We start from the raw sequence: 16262 nt of genomic DNA, 5'->3' as shown, positions 1-16262 counted from the left end.
ACTCATTTTACCTTTGGGGACATCACACAATCATGATTTAAAGATGGGGACAAGAGTTTGCGCAAACTCAGGGAGACAGTGAAGGACAGGAAAGCCTGGCGTGCTGCAGTCCATGGTGTCGCAAAGGGTCGGACATGACTCAGCGACTGAACAACAAAGCTGTGAGAAAGTGAACGGCGGATGGATTCCCTCCCTCTCCAGTCCCTGGTCTAGTTCTCACCTCTTGCCTCCACACCGAGCAATCACTGCTTTTAGTCTTTTGGGTATTCTAGAACTTTAGGTTAACACAAACCTATGGGGTCTTTTTGTTTGTTTTGCACACAGGAATGATAGCATATTCCTGTGTCTTTTGTAGCTGTTCTATTTTTTTCACTGTGTTCTCAGAGACCCTTCTGTATCACGGAGGGAACTCCCTAGCACACAGCCTGGCACAGGGCAGACACTCTGGACACTGGAGGATGAAGGCGTGCATTCTACTGGGCTGATGCAGGGTACCCCAGTGCATGGACACACCCCCTCCTATTGATCACAAGTTCCCTATGGATGACATTTAGCTGTTTTTCAACTCTTTGCTGCCATTAAGGATGCTACAGAGAACAAGTCTGTCCACTTGTCATTGTACGTGGCCACTTGTCAAATTTTAAGATAACATTTTTGGAATGGCATTTCTGGGTCAAAGAATATATTTATTTCTGACTTTAACAGAAACTTCCCAGAGGCCCTCCTCAAAGGCTACAGTCATTGACATTCCCAGCAGAAATGTAGAGAACGCCTACTTGTCCACAACCTCTCCAAAGAGGCGCGTTATCAGACTCTGGAATTTCTGTCAATCTGATAATAAGAAATAACCTGGTATAATCTGTATTTCTCTTTTTTGTAAGTGAGGCTGCATGAACTGCACGAATTCTTTTTTTATTCTTCTAAAGGGCTAATAGGTTTTCTACTTAAAGATTCTTCAAAGTACTTTACATACTACAGAGATTGTGAAACCACATAACAATACCTTTCCCGGGTTTTCTTTGTTTTTTGTTTTTTTTTTTGCTTGTGCCTGAAGTATCTTTTTGGCTTTCCAGGTGGCTCAGTGGCAAAGTATCTGCCTGCAATGCAGGAGGCCTGGGTTCGATTCCTGGGTTGGGAAGATCCCCTGGAGAAGGAAATGGCAACCCACTGCAATATTTTGCCTAGAGAATCCCATGGACAGAGGAGCCTGGCAGGTTACAGTCCATGGGACTGCAAACAGTCAGGGACGACTTGGCGACTAAGCAACAACAGAAGTATCTTTCAGCTATGTAAAACGTTTTTGTTTGCTTATTTGTTCAATATTTTCAGCCTTGGTTAATTGCAAATTTCTGGCCAACAGGAAATGCGCTATTCACTTTGCTTGTCATAAGCGCTCGACATATTCCTGCAATAAATAAGCATTTCTGTGTCAACACCTCCTTGTCTTCATTGCTCGTCTGTATCCTGCCTAACCATTCTTCCTTTTATTATCCTGCGTCTTAGACTCCATTCTGGTTATTTCTCTCCCTCTCCTGTCTTTCTGCTATGGATTCTATGGTCTGTGAGAGAACAAAGTGCCTTGCATTACATGCCTCTCCCCACAAAAGGACACCAGATAGTGACATACAATTACTATAACATTTTCCAGTATTATGTCTCATTTTTCTCTCAGATTACATACCCTTTGAAGATAAGCAATTCCTTTCTTAAATTCCTTGTACTTAAGAATGAGGATATGATGTAGCTGGTAAGGAAGTAAAGTTCTCTTCCTTCCTAGTGCATTCATTATACAAGTACTTGCATAACTTATAAATCATGATCCTAAAATATATGCCAAAAGTCCCAAGAAGCAAACTGATAGAAACTTCAAAAACTTTTTTCTTTAATCCTTTCAAAACATCTCCTTGGAAGAAGCAAATGGGCATCTCCTACAATTCACATGCTATTAAACAGCATTTTTTGTTTGTTTCATTTTAAATTCTTTGAACAACAGGAATCTCAATATTCGATTGAGGGATCATTCCCAATAATAGTAGACACGCCCTAAAGTTTTTCCCTTCAACTTTATTCATGTGAATAACACCTGTTTATTCTCCTGTTTCTCCTGTGGCATTTATAGCAGGGCTTCCCTGGTGGCTCAGTGGTAAAGAATCCGCCTGCCAATGCAGGAGATGCCGGTTCGATCCCTGGGTCGGAAAGATCCCCTGGAGGAGGAAATGGCAACCCACTGCAGTATTCTTGCCTGGAGAATCCCCATGGACAAAAAAGCCTGGTGGGGCTACAACCCATGGGGTCGCAGAGTGGGACATGACTTGCTGACTAAACAACAACAAGGCATTTATAGCTTTTCAGGATATGGACAGCAGGCAGCTGGGCCATCGTCCCACGCACTCCTGTCTTCCCAGGCTCCCTTCAGTCACTGCACATCTGAAATTACCTCCAGGAGTGGCCCAATGGGGTTCAGTGGAGGTGAAGACAAAGTGGGTAATTACTTAGGATTTACAACCCAAATAACTGGATGGTTCCAGGAGAATTTTTCCAAGCTAATTTGAACTTACCTTGGTAGGTTATTTTAAGGATTTATAGTAGAGACCATCAGGCATTTTTTAAACTACCATTCAAACTGCTCTAAAGAATTGAAAAATACATCTATCTAAGGGAAATGAAAAAGACAACAGGAAAGGAAACGCCAGTCGAAAATAACAGTAGAGCTCGTGCATCAACAAACGTGAAATTCAGTAAAGATTAATATTAAGATCATTAAATAACCCACCAAAACAGTTTCCGTCTACTTATTCCTCTGCCAAATGTTAAAGAAGAGGAGAGAGAGAGAGAGCCCACTCTCTTTGCACCCTGTTTCCCCCACAATACCTGAAAGCACTGATGGAAAAGGGGGCTCTTTTTATTAAGCGCTGCTTCCCCGTGGTGAGGTTCATCTGCTTCATTTCTGTGCACAGAGACAAAGAGGTGAGTCACGGGAACACACCGGGTGACACAACGTCACGAAGCTCTGCAGCCCCACAACGGGACGGTCAAGGACCACGGGGCTTCAGGAGCAGCTGCCAGCACCAGCGTTATCAGGGATACCTGACCACACGTCTGGTTATCAGCTTCCCTGCTTGATCTAAGCTCACACAGGAGGAAGCCAGCCTCACACACGGCTCGGTATGTAGGGTCTATTCCTTTTCGTACCATGCTTGAGTTAAACACGTGAACACAGAGGGGTTCTCAACTTTGGAAAATTAAAAAGTACTAGGACGAGAAAGAAAGTATTGCATCTTCTGACTGGCTTCTTAAATGTTTACTTTGATTGTTTCAAAAATGTTGGAAATAACAACAACAAAAAAGATACATCACCAGGATAAAACTTGCACAACTCACAGTTTCAAAAATTTGTACATCTCTTGCCTTCTCTTTAAATTGTACACCTAAACCAAAAAAATAGAAAACCTAGCTAGACTCAATACAGACTTACACGAGAGAGGCTAGTGCTAAGAGGCTAATGAGCTGACTGGCGTATCACTTTCTTCTTTCCTCTCTTTCTCAGCCATGGCAGTATCTGCCAGATCCACCTCATCATCCCCACCGAGGTAGGTGCTAAGTCTTACCAAGGGAATTCTGGTCAATTTACCACCTTGTCTAAGTGGATGTCATTCCACTCCAAGATGAGGTGGTTCACCCAGCCGGGCTGATGCTGTGAGAAGTGTGCTCAGCCCTCCTGTACTCCTAAGCTCTGCACACGTTGGTGCAACCACCATGTGGCGAGAAAGCAAGGTCGTCCCAGCACATGGAGGTAAGCCTGTGATGCCTTCATCTTATACCAGCTTGTCTTGAGTTTACTTCTCACCAGTTTTTTTATAAAGAGAAGCTGAGCTGGCTTGTGACAAAATGATGGGGGCTAATTTTGCCAGTGTACGTGGGAAATGCTAATACCTACACTTTTGAAACAGTGTCATTATATAGAGGGGTGGGAGCTGGTGTTTATGTGACTCCTGTTTTTTGATAGGCTCTTTTAAAATAAACTGCACTGTCCAAGAGAAATGTTCCCCCAAATACAGTTCACTAGAAAGTATTCTTTCAAAGACACGTGGCTTGTTGGACCACCAACCAAACACTTTGACGAGTCCTGCCCTCCACGAGAAGCTTGAGGTCTGCATGTCGTGACATCTCAGTGTGGCTTCAACACTGACAGGTGTGTGTCAGCCTCACGTGTCCATCAGCACCTTCTGTCCAAGACAAGCGTCGGCCCTTAAAGGCAGCCAATTTGCCTAATGTCGTAAAAAATGCTATGCTTAGTCAGCACTGCTGCCGCTGCTGCTGCTAAGTCACTTCAGTCGTGTCCGACTCTGTGCGACCCCGTAGATGGCAGCCCACCAGGCTCCCCTGTCCCTGGGATTCTCTAGGCAAGAACACTGGAGTGGGTTGCCATTTCCTTCTCCAATGCATGAAAGTGAAAAGTGAAAGTGAAGTCACTCAGTCGTGTCTAACTCCTAGCGACCCCGTGGACTGCAGCCCACCAGGCTCCTCCATCCATGGGATTTGCCAGGCAAGAGTACTGGAGTGGGGTGTCATTGCCTTCTCCGTTGTCGGCACTAACTCTTGATTAAAAACAAATAAACAACTCTGGGGGCACAGGAGTCATTGGAAACTTGGCTGCATCAATGTCTTAGTGGACAATTTAACCCCCTTCAGGCATGAAGGCATGTCTGGGCCTTGGCTCCTCCAAGGGAATCTCCTGGGTTTCACCAGCCCCCCACCCCCCACCACAGCCAGCACTCGCTGTTACAAGGTTTCTAATTCTACTCTCAGAAACCAGGAAAGAACACCTGACCTGGATCACAGAGCTGTGTGGCAGCGCAAAGGCACTTTTGTTATGAAAGCCGTCCTCCCTCCAGGTCCTGTTTGCCTCTGAGCAGTAAACAGCTGAGGCTGGCAACTGGAGACGGCAGTGGGAGTGCAAGAGGTTTGTCATGGGGTCCCTAAAAGCATGCCCTTGGATTTCATCACAGATGAATGTTCATCCCGGACTAATTTCATCACAGATGAAATCCAAGTGGGGCTGATTTTCAAATTAGCTGGCTAACCCATGAGAGAGCCAGAAATCAGAAAGTGGCTGAAGGCAATGTCCACTGAAGAGTGGTTTTCTAGGAAAGATACCAAGAGATGGGTCATTTGGCTGAACTTTGGTCTTAAAGCTAGAACCGGCTACCTAGGACTTTGTCACGTAACTGCTCCGGTTGATCCTGAAATCACCTGATGGCTCCTACCTATTTCAAGAGACTGAAAGGATGAGGAGCGAAACAATGGCTTAGAGGTGTTTTGTGTTCCTTAGGTGAGAAGCGTTATATGAACTCAAGATATACGAAACTCTCCATATACATCAGTATCTATAAGCATATGAACACACCTTTGTAACAGGCAAATCCAAAAGATTTTAAATGTTGAATTTTTGTAGAGGCATCTTTATGTGTTACAAAAAGAATTTACTTCGCTGTTTGCAAATATTAATATATCAACTAATCCTCATCTGCAGAAATGTAGATTTCAGCATATCAACACACTAAGAACACGCAACTATTAGGGAAAGAAAACATACCTGCAAAGTCTATCCTGTAGCTGAATTTGGAAGTGGTAAAAGAAATGGAGCCACAAGGGTTTGCTTTGAAGCTGTTTTCGATATCTTCACTGCTAACTGAACACTGAATGTTGGTATCCGGCTTTAAGACAAACCAGAAAGTTCATTTACCAGCTGTTCACAGAAATGGCTTGGCCACAGAGGCAGGTGCTGGGGGACAAGACAGAGAATGGAGGGACAGAGGGAACTTGCTGACCTGTCCTAGTCACCAACACATGGGGAGATTGGCTAAGACAACATGTGGGCAATGGCTTAAGGATTTTCAGCACACACCAAAAAAAAACTCTAACAACTGGTTATAAGGCCTTTTTCCAAAGTATTGCAATGTTTTCAGATTACTGCCAAAATGACACACCTTAAGTGGCTCAAATCTTTTAAGTAGCCTCATAAGTGAAAAAAAGAAAAAAGACCACAAACTTTTGAGTGTGGGCTCGCGTCTCAGCTTAACTGTTAATTAACTGAACTTTCCTGAGTTTCCCAGTCTTCGGCTGTTAAGAGAGTGTTGGCATCTGCTTTCAGGCTGCCATGAGGCTGGAGGAGAACACACATCCACGCCCTCTGACCTGACACTGGGAGCACAGAGGCGCTTCGTGCAGGCTTGGTCTCTTCCCCAACCGTCTGTCCACCAAACCAGGCCTGGCCTTGTGCACCCATGCCCAGACGACACACCCTGCAGACACACTCATCCCGCAGACATGCTCACCCTCTGGATACACAGAAAACACACACCATACCTTCTAAGAAAACACTGTGAAAACCTGGGGAAGGGGAGAGGAGCCAGAAGAGCCTGATTTTTCCTTTAGCTCTCCTCTCTGACTTCTCTAAGGTTTGGTTTCTGGCGGGTGCAGCTTCTACTGATTTTTCACGTGAGCAGGACGATGCTCCATGCGTTTCACCCCTGCCGCCCCACCCAGAGGGGAGCTACCTGAAACACGTGCCACTTGCCGCACTCCGCCAAGTAGAACCAGCCCCACTGCGTGTCTGATGTGTCCATCTCATCCACCTCGCTGTCTGCTGTCTTGGGTAAGAATTCTTCTGCTTTGTGAAACATCTCCTGAAGAGCCGGAAAGAGAGAGAAGAGATCGTTCTCTGAGTAACCAGTGCGCTGTTTACATATCACTTTTCTTTTTTTTTATTTTTACTTATTTACTTAATATATTTACTTGGCTGCAAGTCCAGGGGGCACTAGCGGTAAAGAATGCACCTGCCAATGCAGGAGACTTAAGAAACACAAGTTTGATCCCCAGGTCAGGAAGATTCCCTGGAGGAGGAAATGGCAATTCACTCCAGTATTCTTGCCTGGAGAACCCCATGGACAGAGAAGCCTAGCGGGCCATGGTCCATAGCATCACCAAGGGTCGGACACAACTGAAGTGACTTAGCAGCCACACCACATCTTGGTTGTGGCACGTGGGATCCCATTCCCTAGCCAAGGATTGAATCAGCCCCCCTGCATTGGGAACACTCAGTCTGAGCCAGTGGACACCAGGAAGCTTCTACACATCCTCTCTCTTCTCGCAAAGAGCTGTGTGTCAACTGTGATACTGACAGACAGCACACTGGCTCGCATGCTGGCTCTGAAGATAGACATCTAAAATGATGAATACCTCATCTGCACAGCGGACACGGAACATAAAGCTCCAGTTTTTAGCAGCAACTGCTGGAGAAACAGTTTGGAGGTTTTGGATTAACTGCTTATAAGAGAAGTTCCCAGAGTGGGCTGTTTAGAAAAAAAAAAGGAAAGCTTCCGTTTGCATGTGCTCAGTCTCTAAGTCGGGTCTGACTTTTTTGCGACCCTAGGACTGGAGCCCGCCAGGCTCCTCTGTTATTTCCCAGGCAACAATACTGGAGTGGGTTGCTGTTTCCTTCTCCAGGGAATCTTCCCAACCAAGGGGTCAACCCCAAATCTCTCACGTCTTCCACACTGGCAGGCAGGTTCTTTACCACTGCACCACCTGGGAAGCCTCGATTCAGTCTGGGATTATGAAGTAAACCACAAATTTTAATTTTACATTAAAACTGTCCATGGTCTGTTAAAAAATCGTGGCATTAAAAAAAAATACTATCATTGCTTAACAAATAAGACAATCAGACACTTGGGTGGATGTTTCGATGTCCATGCAACCACTTAAGTAAGCTGCATCAGCACCTAGAAGCACTCCAGCTTCTCAGTTTAGCGCTGAGAAATGTGTCTTATCCTACGTTCATGTATTTGGCTAAAGGATCCACACTACCACAACTAGTTAAGACCAAATACTGACACATTTGATTTTTGTTTTAAACATTTGTATTTCGGGAACTCCCTGGCGGTCCAGTGGCTGAGACTGGAGTTTTCACTGCCAGTGCCCGATTTAATCCCTGGCTAGAGAACTAAGATCCTGTAAGCTGTATGGCGTATCTTTTTAAAAAGCAATTAAGTATTCATATTTCGTTTAGTGGCATGGAAAGATGTTTATAATATATAGTATTGAGAGTACAAAGAAGGCTATAATAAATGCAAACAGTATGATCCAATTCTAATAAAAATATACATCTATCTTTACCCACATGAATGTGTATACGCCTATATATGCACGTGTATATGCCTATACATAGAAAAGTCCAAATGGATATACATTTAACACGGCTTTTTCCCTGAATGTTAGGATAATCATAGTAATATAATAGTAACCCTTATATGACTCTTCAGTTCAGTTCAGTTCAGTTCAGTCACTCAGTCGTGTCCGACTCTTTGCAACCCCATGGACTGCAGCATGCCAGGCCTCCCTCTCCAACACCAACTCCCAGAGTTTACCCAAACTCGCGTCCATCGAGTCAGTGATGCCATCCAACCATCTCATCCTCTGTCATCCCCTTCTCTTCCTGCCCTCAATCTTTCCAAGCATCAGTCTTTTCAAATGAGTCAGCTCTTCGCACCAGGTGGCGAAAGTGTTGGGAGTTTCAGCTTCAACATCAGTCCTCCCAATGAACACCCAGGGCTGATCTCCTTTAGGATGGACTCTTACTAGGTGCCAAATGATGCCCCAGCACTGCACAAGCAATACTCACAACAGCCCTGTAACACAGGCACTATTATTACCCCACATTTATAAATGAGAAGGTCACAACAGGGAAGCCAGGGTTCAAACCCAGGCAGTGCAGACCTAGGGTCTGTGCACTTCCACACCATGGAACACTGCTTTGTATTTCCTTATCAATGACTTTATAATCTTGTCTATATCATGTACATGTTATTATTTTTGAAAGTTTTAAACATTTTTGGGTGGAGAATGTGATGAAGAGGAGGTCACCAGAAAAGAGGGAAAGAGGTGAGTCATGAAGATTCAGCTTTACCTAGAATGTAGCTTTCTGTCCTCATTCTCTAAGGGTTTTTAAATTACTAAATTCGCACAGCTAATATATGAAAATATTCTCCTTGCACAAAAAGCAAAACATTCAAGATAAAGACTTCTTTGACCGTCACTTCCCTTCCTGGTAGCTCTCAGCTTCTTTCTCCACGGTTAATCAATACTATTTTACTTAACTGTGTATCATTCAGACTTTGCTGTGTGTGTGCATATATGTGTGTGTTTCATCATACACACACACAAAGTTAAACGGTTACTGGTGATTTGTCAAAACTTTAATTTCCTGTATCTCTGATTTTTTTTTTTTTTTTTTTTGGCAAAGAATATGTACTACTTGGGTAATTTGGAAAATACTTGTTTTAAATTTCATTCTTTAAAGTATCCAGAAGTGGTGTCACCTGGGATAAGCTTCTATGCCCTTGTTGAGACCACGGTTTCCTTCTCACAAACCTGAGATAGGAAGATCCTTCTTCCTGGGCTGCTGGGAGACATGATGCCCAGTCCTACAGAGTACCAAGCACAGTACCTGAGCACAGGGGATGGGGCTTGTTATTTTTTCATTCATGTTTGGAAACTCTCTCCAAGGAATACTTTGTAAAATTATGTTCAGGAATTTCCCTTCATGTTTTAAAGTGGATTGGCTGCTAAGAAATGAAAACCAGATCACCCTCAGGGCAAGAGCTGTAGATATAGGCTCTGCTGTGTGGCTCAGTAGGTAAAGACTCCATCTGCCAACGCAGGAGACACAGCCTTGAACCCTGGGTCAGGCAGATCCCCTGGAGGAGGAAATGGCAACCCACTCCAGTGTTCTTGCCCGGAAAATCCCATGGACAGAGGCGCCTGGCGGGCTGCAGTCCGTAAGGTCACAGAGTCAGACGTGATTTAGCAGCTGAGCACACATGTACGCACATTCCACCTTATGTATTTTAACCCGGGAATAAAGGCAGTGATTTAAATTCTAAGATCAGTTGTATAAGTTACTCACAGCGCCTACTCTTCCTTCTTTATTACTTACTGTTCACCAAATTCGCCCATTTTACTGTGAGACACAGAAAGCAAGAGTGACCTAAATTTAGTTTTTCTTCTGAAAATAACTTGAAAAATTGCAAAGGATGAATTTCAAGGAAAGAGTTCAGATAAATATTTGGCTTATGAGTTCCATCTAGGAGGAAAGGGATGGGAAATAGAAAAGCCCCCTGGACACAGCAAACATGCAACTGGTGTGCTGTAGAGCGTCACACTAACCCAGGACCACACTGTGAGCCAGGTCACAAAGGGGCGTGTTCACCAGTCCTTTCCAGGCGGCCCATCATAGGCAGCTGTGTGTGTGTCAGCAGGCCAGAGAGGGGGCGCCCAGGACAGACTTGTCTCATCATCCCTGTACAGAGAGGGCAATACCACAGGCTGGTACCACTGCCCTAAAGAGCTTCAGATTTTATAAAATTCTTCGTTAATTTACACTAATTTTTTCCTCCACATCCCAAGGCACAAAAGAAGTCATTACTCTTCAATTAATGTTGGGGGGGGACAAAATAGAGGAAAGATAATTACATTGTCTAGAATCACACAGCTGGCAGTTCAAAGATTCTAGAAATACCCGAGGCCTCTGGAGCGTTGGTTCTTCCCTAAGATGCCAGCCCCCTGTCTCTTCTCACCGCTGGGGCTAAAGGTGAATGTGACCACTTTGCTTCACAGATGCTGTGACTTTCTTTCTACAGACTCAGTTCATAAGACTAACTTGTATGGTTTTCAACAAGTTCACCCTCCAAAGGAATGGCTAGTGTATGTAATTAGCCTAAAGAGTTAAGTCAAGCTTCAGTGAATACCTTTAAAATACTGTAACCACAGAAGTAATGTATCGAGGTTATAATACATTTATAGGCAACGAAAGGAGTGTGCACAAGCTGTCCACCAGGGAGGAGGCAGTCAATAAATGTCAGTGAGATGGGTTCGATCAGCCAGGATGCCATCCTCAGCTTGATCTTCCGGTTAACTGGCAGACAATGATACTTCCTGCAAATCAGGCTGAGGAGAAAAAAAAAAAGTTATTGTAAAGTGGAAAAAAACGTTTTGTAAATTTTCAAGTGCAATGCGTATGCTGGCGGAGGCTGTCTACAATGCTAGCTATTCCAAAGGGAATATTTATGGGGCCTGGAAGCAATCAGTTTGGATCATCAAATTGAAAGGCTAGGTGGAAGATAAGATTAAAGTCAAAATCCTGGCCTGTGGGAGAAAACTAACATTCCAGATGGCTAAAACCCTCTGATGAGTTTATTAAAATAAGTATCAATTATTTGGTTAGTATAAACATAACACCTTGAGGAAATAATATTTGGTAATGAAAACCTCCTTGTTTCTTATACGTGTCAAAGTGTGAACTGTTAGTTGCTCAGTTGCGTCCGACTCTTTGCGATCCCATGGACCGCAGCCTCCTCTGTCCATGGGATAATCCAGGTAAGAATACTAGAGTGGGTTGCCATTTCCTGCTCCACGGAATCTTCCCAACCCAGGGATCAAACCTGGGTCTCTTGCACTGCAGGCAGATTCTTCACCAACTGAGCCACCAGGGAAGCCCCCCTGATTCTAAGAAGAAGGTCCAAAACTGGCCATCGAAAGCTTAGAAACAGGGTGGAACTTCTGGAATGACAAAACTGCATTTTAACTGGTGGACATTATTTAAAAGAACAACAACATTTAGTCTCTGGAAACTGTCCTAAGAGCATAAGGCAAAAGACGTATTTGCTCAAGAAAATCTATGCAGTCTCAGAGCAGGCAAGGGAGGCTCTGGCCTCTGAGCTGAGGTCTGCTCCATCAGCCCCACTCCCCTGCTCTGTGTTGCAGACAAGGAGACGGGTTTCCTCTCTCCCCGGCTGCTAGTCTGGGGCTACGACACCCTGGAAGGGGCCGACTGCCCCACGTGCAGAAGGTCTATTTCGGGCAGACAACACCAAGGACTCATCTCCTTTCCTCTACCCAGTCCCCACTCATTTGGTGGAAGCTCCTGTCCAGGCCCAATGTGCTGTGAATACGGGGCCCTGGCTGCTGCCACCTAGTTTGCTCCCAGGGCGAAGGATTCATGGCAGGAGGTTTAGTAAGTCAAGAAGACCAAGGGGTGCCCCTCTCACCCAGTGCCCACTCAGAGAAAGGTGGCACTCTGGGAAGAATGGGCTCCCATCTCCAGCTCCAGGTGCAGTGACACTGGGCTTCTATTCATGGGAGCAAAGGTACACCCCTGCTTAGGATGTAGAGATCCATGTATCTGCCTGAGGGGGCTGGCTCTACGTGAACAGAGAGTAGAGAACCTCATGCCTAAGAACATTATTGAAAAAAAAATAGCAATCTTTTCATGAAATTAAGGAGAAGCTCTGACATAAGCAGAATGGCAGACTAGTCAGAAAGTAACATAAAGGACCAGGGAAAGCCAACAAGAGCCCACATGGAATCAGCAGTGGCAGTGGGAAGGCTGTGTACAAGCTCTCGGCTGCACCAACCCAGGAGTGGCCAGAGCAGGTCCTGGGGCGGACGTGGCATCTCCAAGGCTGCACACCAATCCATCAGCACAGGGGGAACCTCACTGGCACAAGGGGCTTAAACAGTTCTTCTAACAAAACACCGAGTGAACCGCCCTTTTCCGCCGAGTCTTTTATAAAAAAAATCAGTTGTCTGCATGTTTGTGGGCCTACTTCTAGACCTTCTATTCTAATAAACATTTTTTCTCTCTTGAATACACGGTTTTGAGTGGAGTTTCATGTCATGTTGCTTGCTCAGTCATGTGCAACTCTCTGAACTGTAGCCCGCCAGGCTCCTTTATCCATGGGATTCTCCAGGCAAGAATACTGGACTGGCTTGCAATTTCCTCCTCCAGGGGATCTTCCGGATCCAGGGATTGAACCCATGTCTCTGGCATCTCCTGCATTAGCAGGTGGATTCTTTACCACTAGTGCCACTTAGGAAGGCCACAGTTTCATACTGAATCTTTTAATCAGGTAGCGTTCAGTTCAGTGGCTCAGATGGTAGAACGTCTGCCTGCAATACGGGAGACCCAGGTTCGATCCCTGGGTTGGGAAGATCTCCTGGAGAAGGAAATGGCAACTCACTCCAGTATTCTTGCCTGGAGAATCCCAGGGACGGAGGAGCCTGGTAGGCTACAGTCCACGGAGTCGTAAAGAGTCGGACATGACTGAGCGACTTCACGTCACTTCACTTCACTTCAGCGTTCAGTTCAGTTCAGTTCAGTTGCTCAGTCGTGTCTTTGCGACCCCATGAACCACAACACGCCAGGCCTCCCTGTCCATCACCAACTCCCGGAGTCCACCCAAACCCATGTCCATTGAGTTGGTGATGCCATCCAACCATCTCATCCCCTGTCTTCCCCGTCTCCTCCTGCCCTCAATCTTTCCCAGCATCCGGGTCTTCTCAAATGAGTCAGCTCTTCACATCAGGTGGCTAAAGTATTGGAGTTTCAGCTTCAACATCAGTCCTTCCAATGAACACCCAGGACTGATCTCCTTTAGGATGGACTGGTTGGATCTCCTTGCAGTCCAAGGGACTCTCAAGAGTCTTCCTCAACACCACAGTTCAAAAGCACCAATTCTTCAGTGCTCAGCTTTCTTCATATTCCAACTCTCACATCCATACATGACCAATGGAAAAACCACAGCCTTGACTAGATGGACCTTTGTTGGCAAAGCAATGTCTCTGCTTTTGAATATGCTATCTAGGTTGGTCATAACTTTTCTTCCAAGGAATAAGCGTCTTTTAATTTCATGGCTGCAGTCACCATCTGCAGTGATTTTGGAGCCCCAAAAAAACAAAGTCTGACTCTGTGTCCACTGTTTCCCCATCTATTTCCCATGAAGTGATGGGACCAGATGCCATGATCTTCGTTTTCTGAATGCTGAGCTTTAAGCCAACTTTTTCACTCTCCTGTTTCACTTTCATCAAGAGGCTTTTTAGTTCCTCTTCACTTTCTCCCATAAGGGTGGTGTCAACTGCATTTCTGAGGTTATTGATATTTCTCCTGGCAATCTTGCCTCCAGCTTGTGCTTCTTTCAGCCCAGCATTTCTCATGATGTACTCTGCATATAAGTTAAATAAGCAGGGTGACAATATACAGCCTTGACATACTCCTTTTCCTATTTGGAACCAGTCTGTTGTCCCATGTCCAGCTCTAACTGTTGCTTCCTGACCTGTATACAGGTTTCTCAAAAGGCAGGTCAGGTGGTCTGGTTAGCACTCCAAATTTGTTCTTCCTTCTCAGAACTGCTTTGGCAAGTCTAGGTCCGTTCATGTTTGATTGGGGTTGAATAGTGAGTGAGCTACCTGGAAGAACTGGCATCTCAACAATATTTAGTATTCCAACCTGTGAATGAAGTATGTCTCTTGACATACCTCATATTTACATCTTCTTTAACTGTTTTCAATAATGTTTTATAGTTTTCGGTGTACAGATCCCACACATCATTTCTGCAAGATTCATGCCTAGGTATGTCATATTTTTGATACTACTGTAAATGGAACTGCATTTGAAATTTCAATTTCTGATTGAATGTTGCTAGTATGTAGAGATATGTTGATTTGGGGATATGGTTTCTGTATTTGGCAACCTTAGTAAACTCACTTATTATTTCTAGAAAACTTCTGGACATTTCATCACATTTTCTATATAGGCGTCATACAGACTGAAGCTTTCCTTCTTTCTCCTAGCATACAGATGTCTGTTCTTTTCTGTGCTTTCTTTTTCTTGTCTTACTGCACTGGTTATAATTTCTAGGATAAAGGTGCATAAACAACAAGCATCACTTCCTCTTTCCTGATCTTAATGGGGAAGCATTCAGTCTTTGACTACCAAGTTTGATATTAGATACAGGTTATTTCATAGATGTCCCTTGGGTCAGGGGTCCCCAAGGTCAACCTCAGGCTCATGAGAGAAGAATTCACAGGACTCAGAGTTGGTTGATTCATGGCTACAGTTTATTACAGTAAAAGTATACAGAGTAAAATAAACACCATGGGGAAAGCGGACGAGGTGAAGTCCAGAGGAACCATGTTCAAGCTTTCAAGTGTCCCTTCCCACTAGAGTCACACAGGACACCTAATTCTCCCCGAAACTATGTGGGCAACAAAGTGCTGCCCACCAGGGACATTCACCTGAGCCTAGGTGTCCAGGGTTCTACTGGGTATTGGTCATGCAAGCATATAGAACCTGTGCGGGTGACCCACCTCAGCTGCCAAAGTTCCAGACCTCCAGAAGGTTAGAACTCACCATGAATCACACTGCTGGTATAAACTATCTGGACACTGATAGAGCATGGCTGAAGATCGCGAGCATGCAATTACACTCATTAGATAACCAATTCCAAGAGTTCAGTTCTTTGGAGTTCAGGAGAGGACAGTCATGAAAACAGGCTCTTTCTTGAGAATGTGCAGTTTGAGCAGCCCAGGCCTGTTTAGTCAACCTTTTCTGTACAGAAGGGCCTAGAGGAGCTATCCCACGTTGAAGGTCAGGAAGGGCGGCAGTGAGGAGATACCCTTCGTCCAAGATAAGGAGCAGCGGCTGCGCTCTGCTGGAGCAGCCGTGAAGAGATACCCCACGCCCAAGGTAAGAGAAACCCAAGTAAGATGGTAGCTGTTGCAAGAGGGCATCAGAGGGTAGACACACTGAAACCACACTCACAGAAAACTAGTCAATCTAATCACACTAGGACCACCCGTCTGAGCCACCACGGAAGTCCCACTAGGACCACAGCCTTGTCTAACTCAATGAAACCAAGCCATGCCCCCAGGGCAACCCAAGACAGGCGGGTCATGGTGGAGAGGTCTAACAGAATGTGGTCCACCGGAGAAGGGAATGGCAAACCACTTCAGTATTCTTGCCCTGACAACCCCATGAACAGTATGAAAAGGCAAAATAATAGGATATTGAACGAGGAACTCCCCAGGTCAGTAGGTGCCCAATATGCTACTGGAGATCAGTGGAGAAATAACTCCAGAAAGAATGAAGGGATGGAGTCAAAGCAAAAACAGTACCCAGCTGTGGATGTGACTATGATAGAAGCAAGGTCCAATGCTATAAAGAGCAATATTGCATAGGAACCTGGAATGTCAGGTCCATGAATCAAGGCAAATTGGAAGTGGTGAAACAAGAGATGGCAAGAGTGAACGTCAACATTCTAGGAATCAGCAAACTAAAATGGACTGAATTTAACTCAGATGACCATTATATCTACTACTGCAGGCAGGAATCCCTCAGAAGAAATGGAGTAGCCATCATGGTCAAC

The 16262-nt window shown here is 44.9% G+C and overlaps 1 protein-coding gene across 2 annotated transcripts in view; it reads right to left on the bottom strand.

The window, feature by feature from the left end:
* The window catches only part of PARP11 (poly(ADP-ribose) polymerase family member 11), a 34884-nt gene that overhangs the window by 4988 nt on the left and 13634 nt on the right, over window positions 1-16262 (bottom strand). The window contains exons 2-5 of one of the 2 annotated variants that reach the window (XM_068971155.1): window positions 10809-11007; window positions 6561-6689; window positions 5597-5717; window positions 2872-2947 (exon numbers count right to left, since the gene is read on the bottom strand). In XM_068971155.1, coding sequence (XP_068827256.1) covers window positions 2872-2947; window positions 5597-5717; window positions 6561-6689; window positions 10809-10952 — 470 coding nt within the window. In that variant the 5' untranslated portion in view covers window positions 10953-11007. Of the gene's footprint in view, window positions 1-2871; window positions 2948-5596; window positions 5718-6560; window positions 6690-10808; window positions 11008-16262 lie in introns of those variants that run through there. The other variant, XM_068971156.1, reaches the window with a different exon arrangement.

Source organism: Capricornis sumatraensis, chromosome 4 (assembly GCF_032405125.1).
Source record: "Capricornis sumatraensis isolate serow.1 chromosome 4, serow.2, whole genome shotgun sequence".
Lineage (NCBI taxonomy): Eukaryota > Metazoa > Chordata > Mammalia > Artiodactyla > Bovidae > Capricornis > Capricornis sumatraensis.
The sequence above is the reverse complement of the archived record's forward strand: the minus strand, read 5'-3'. Positions and strand labels throughout refer to the sequence as shown.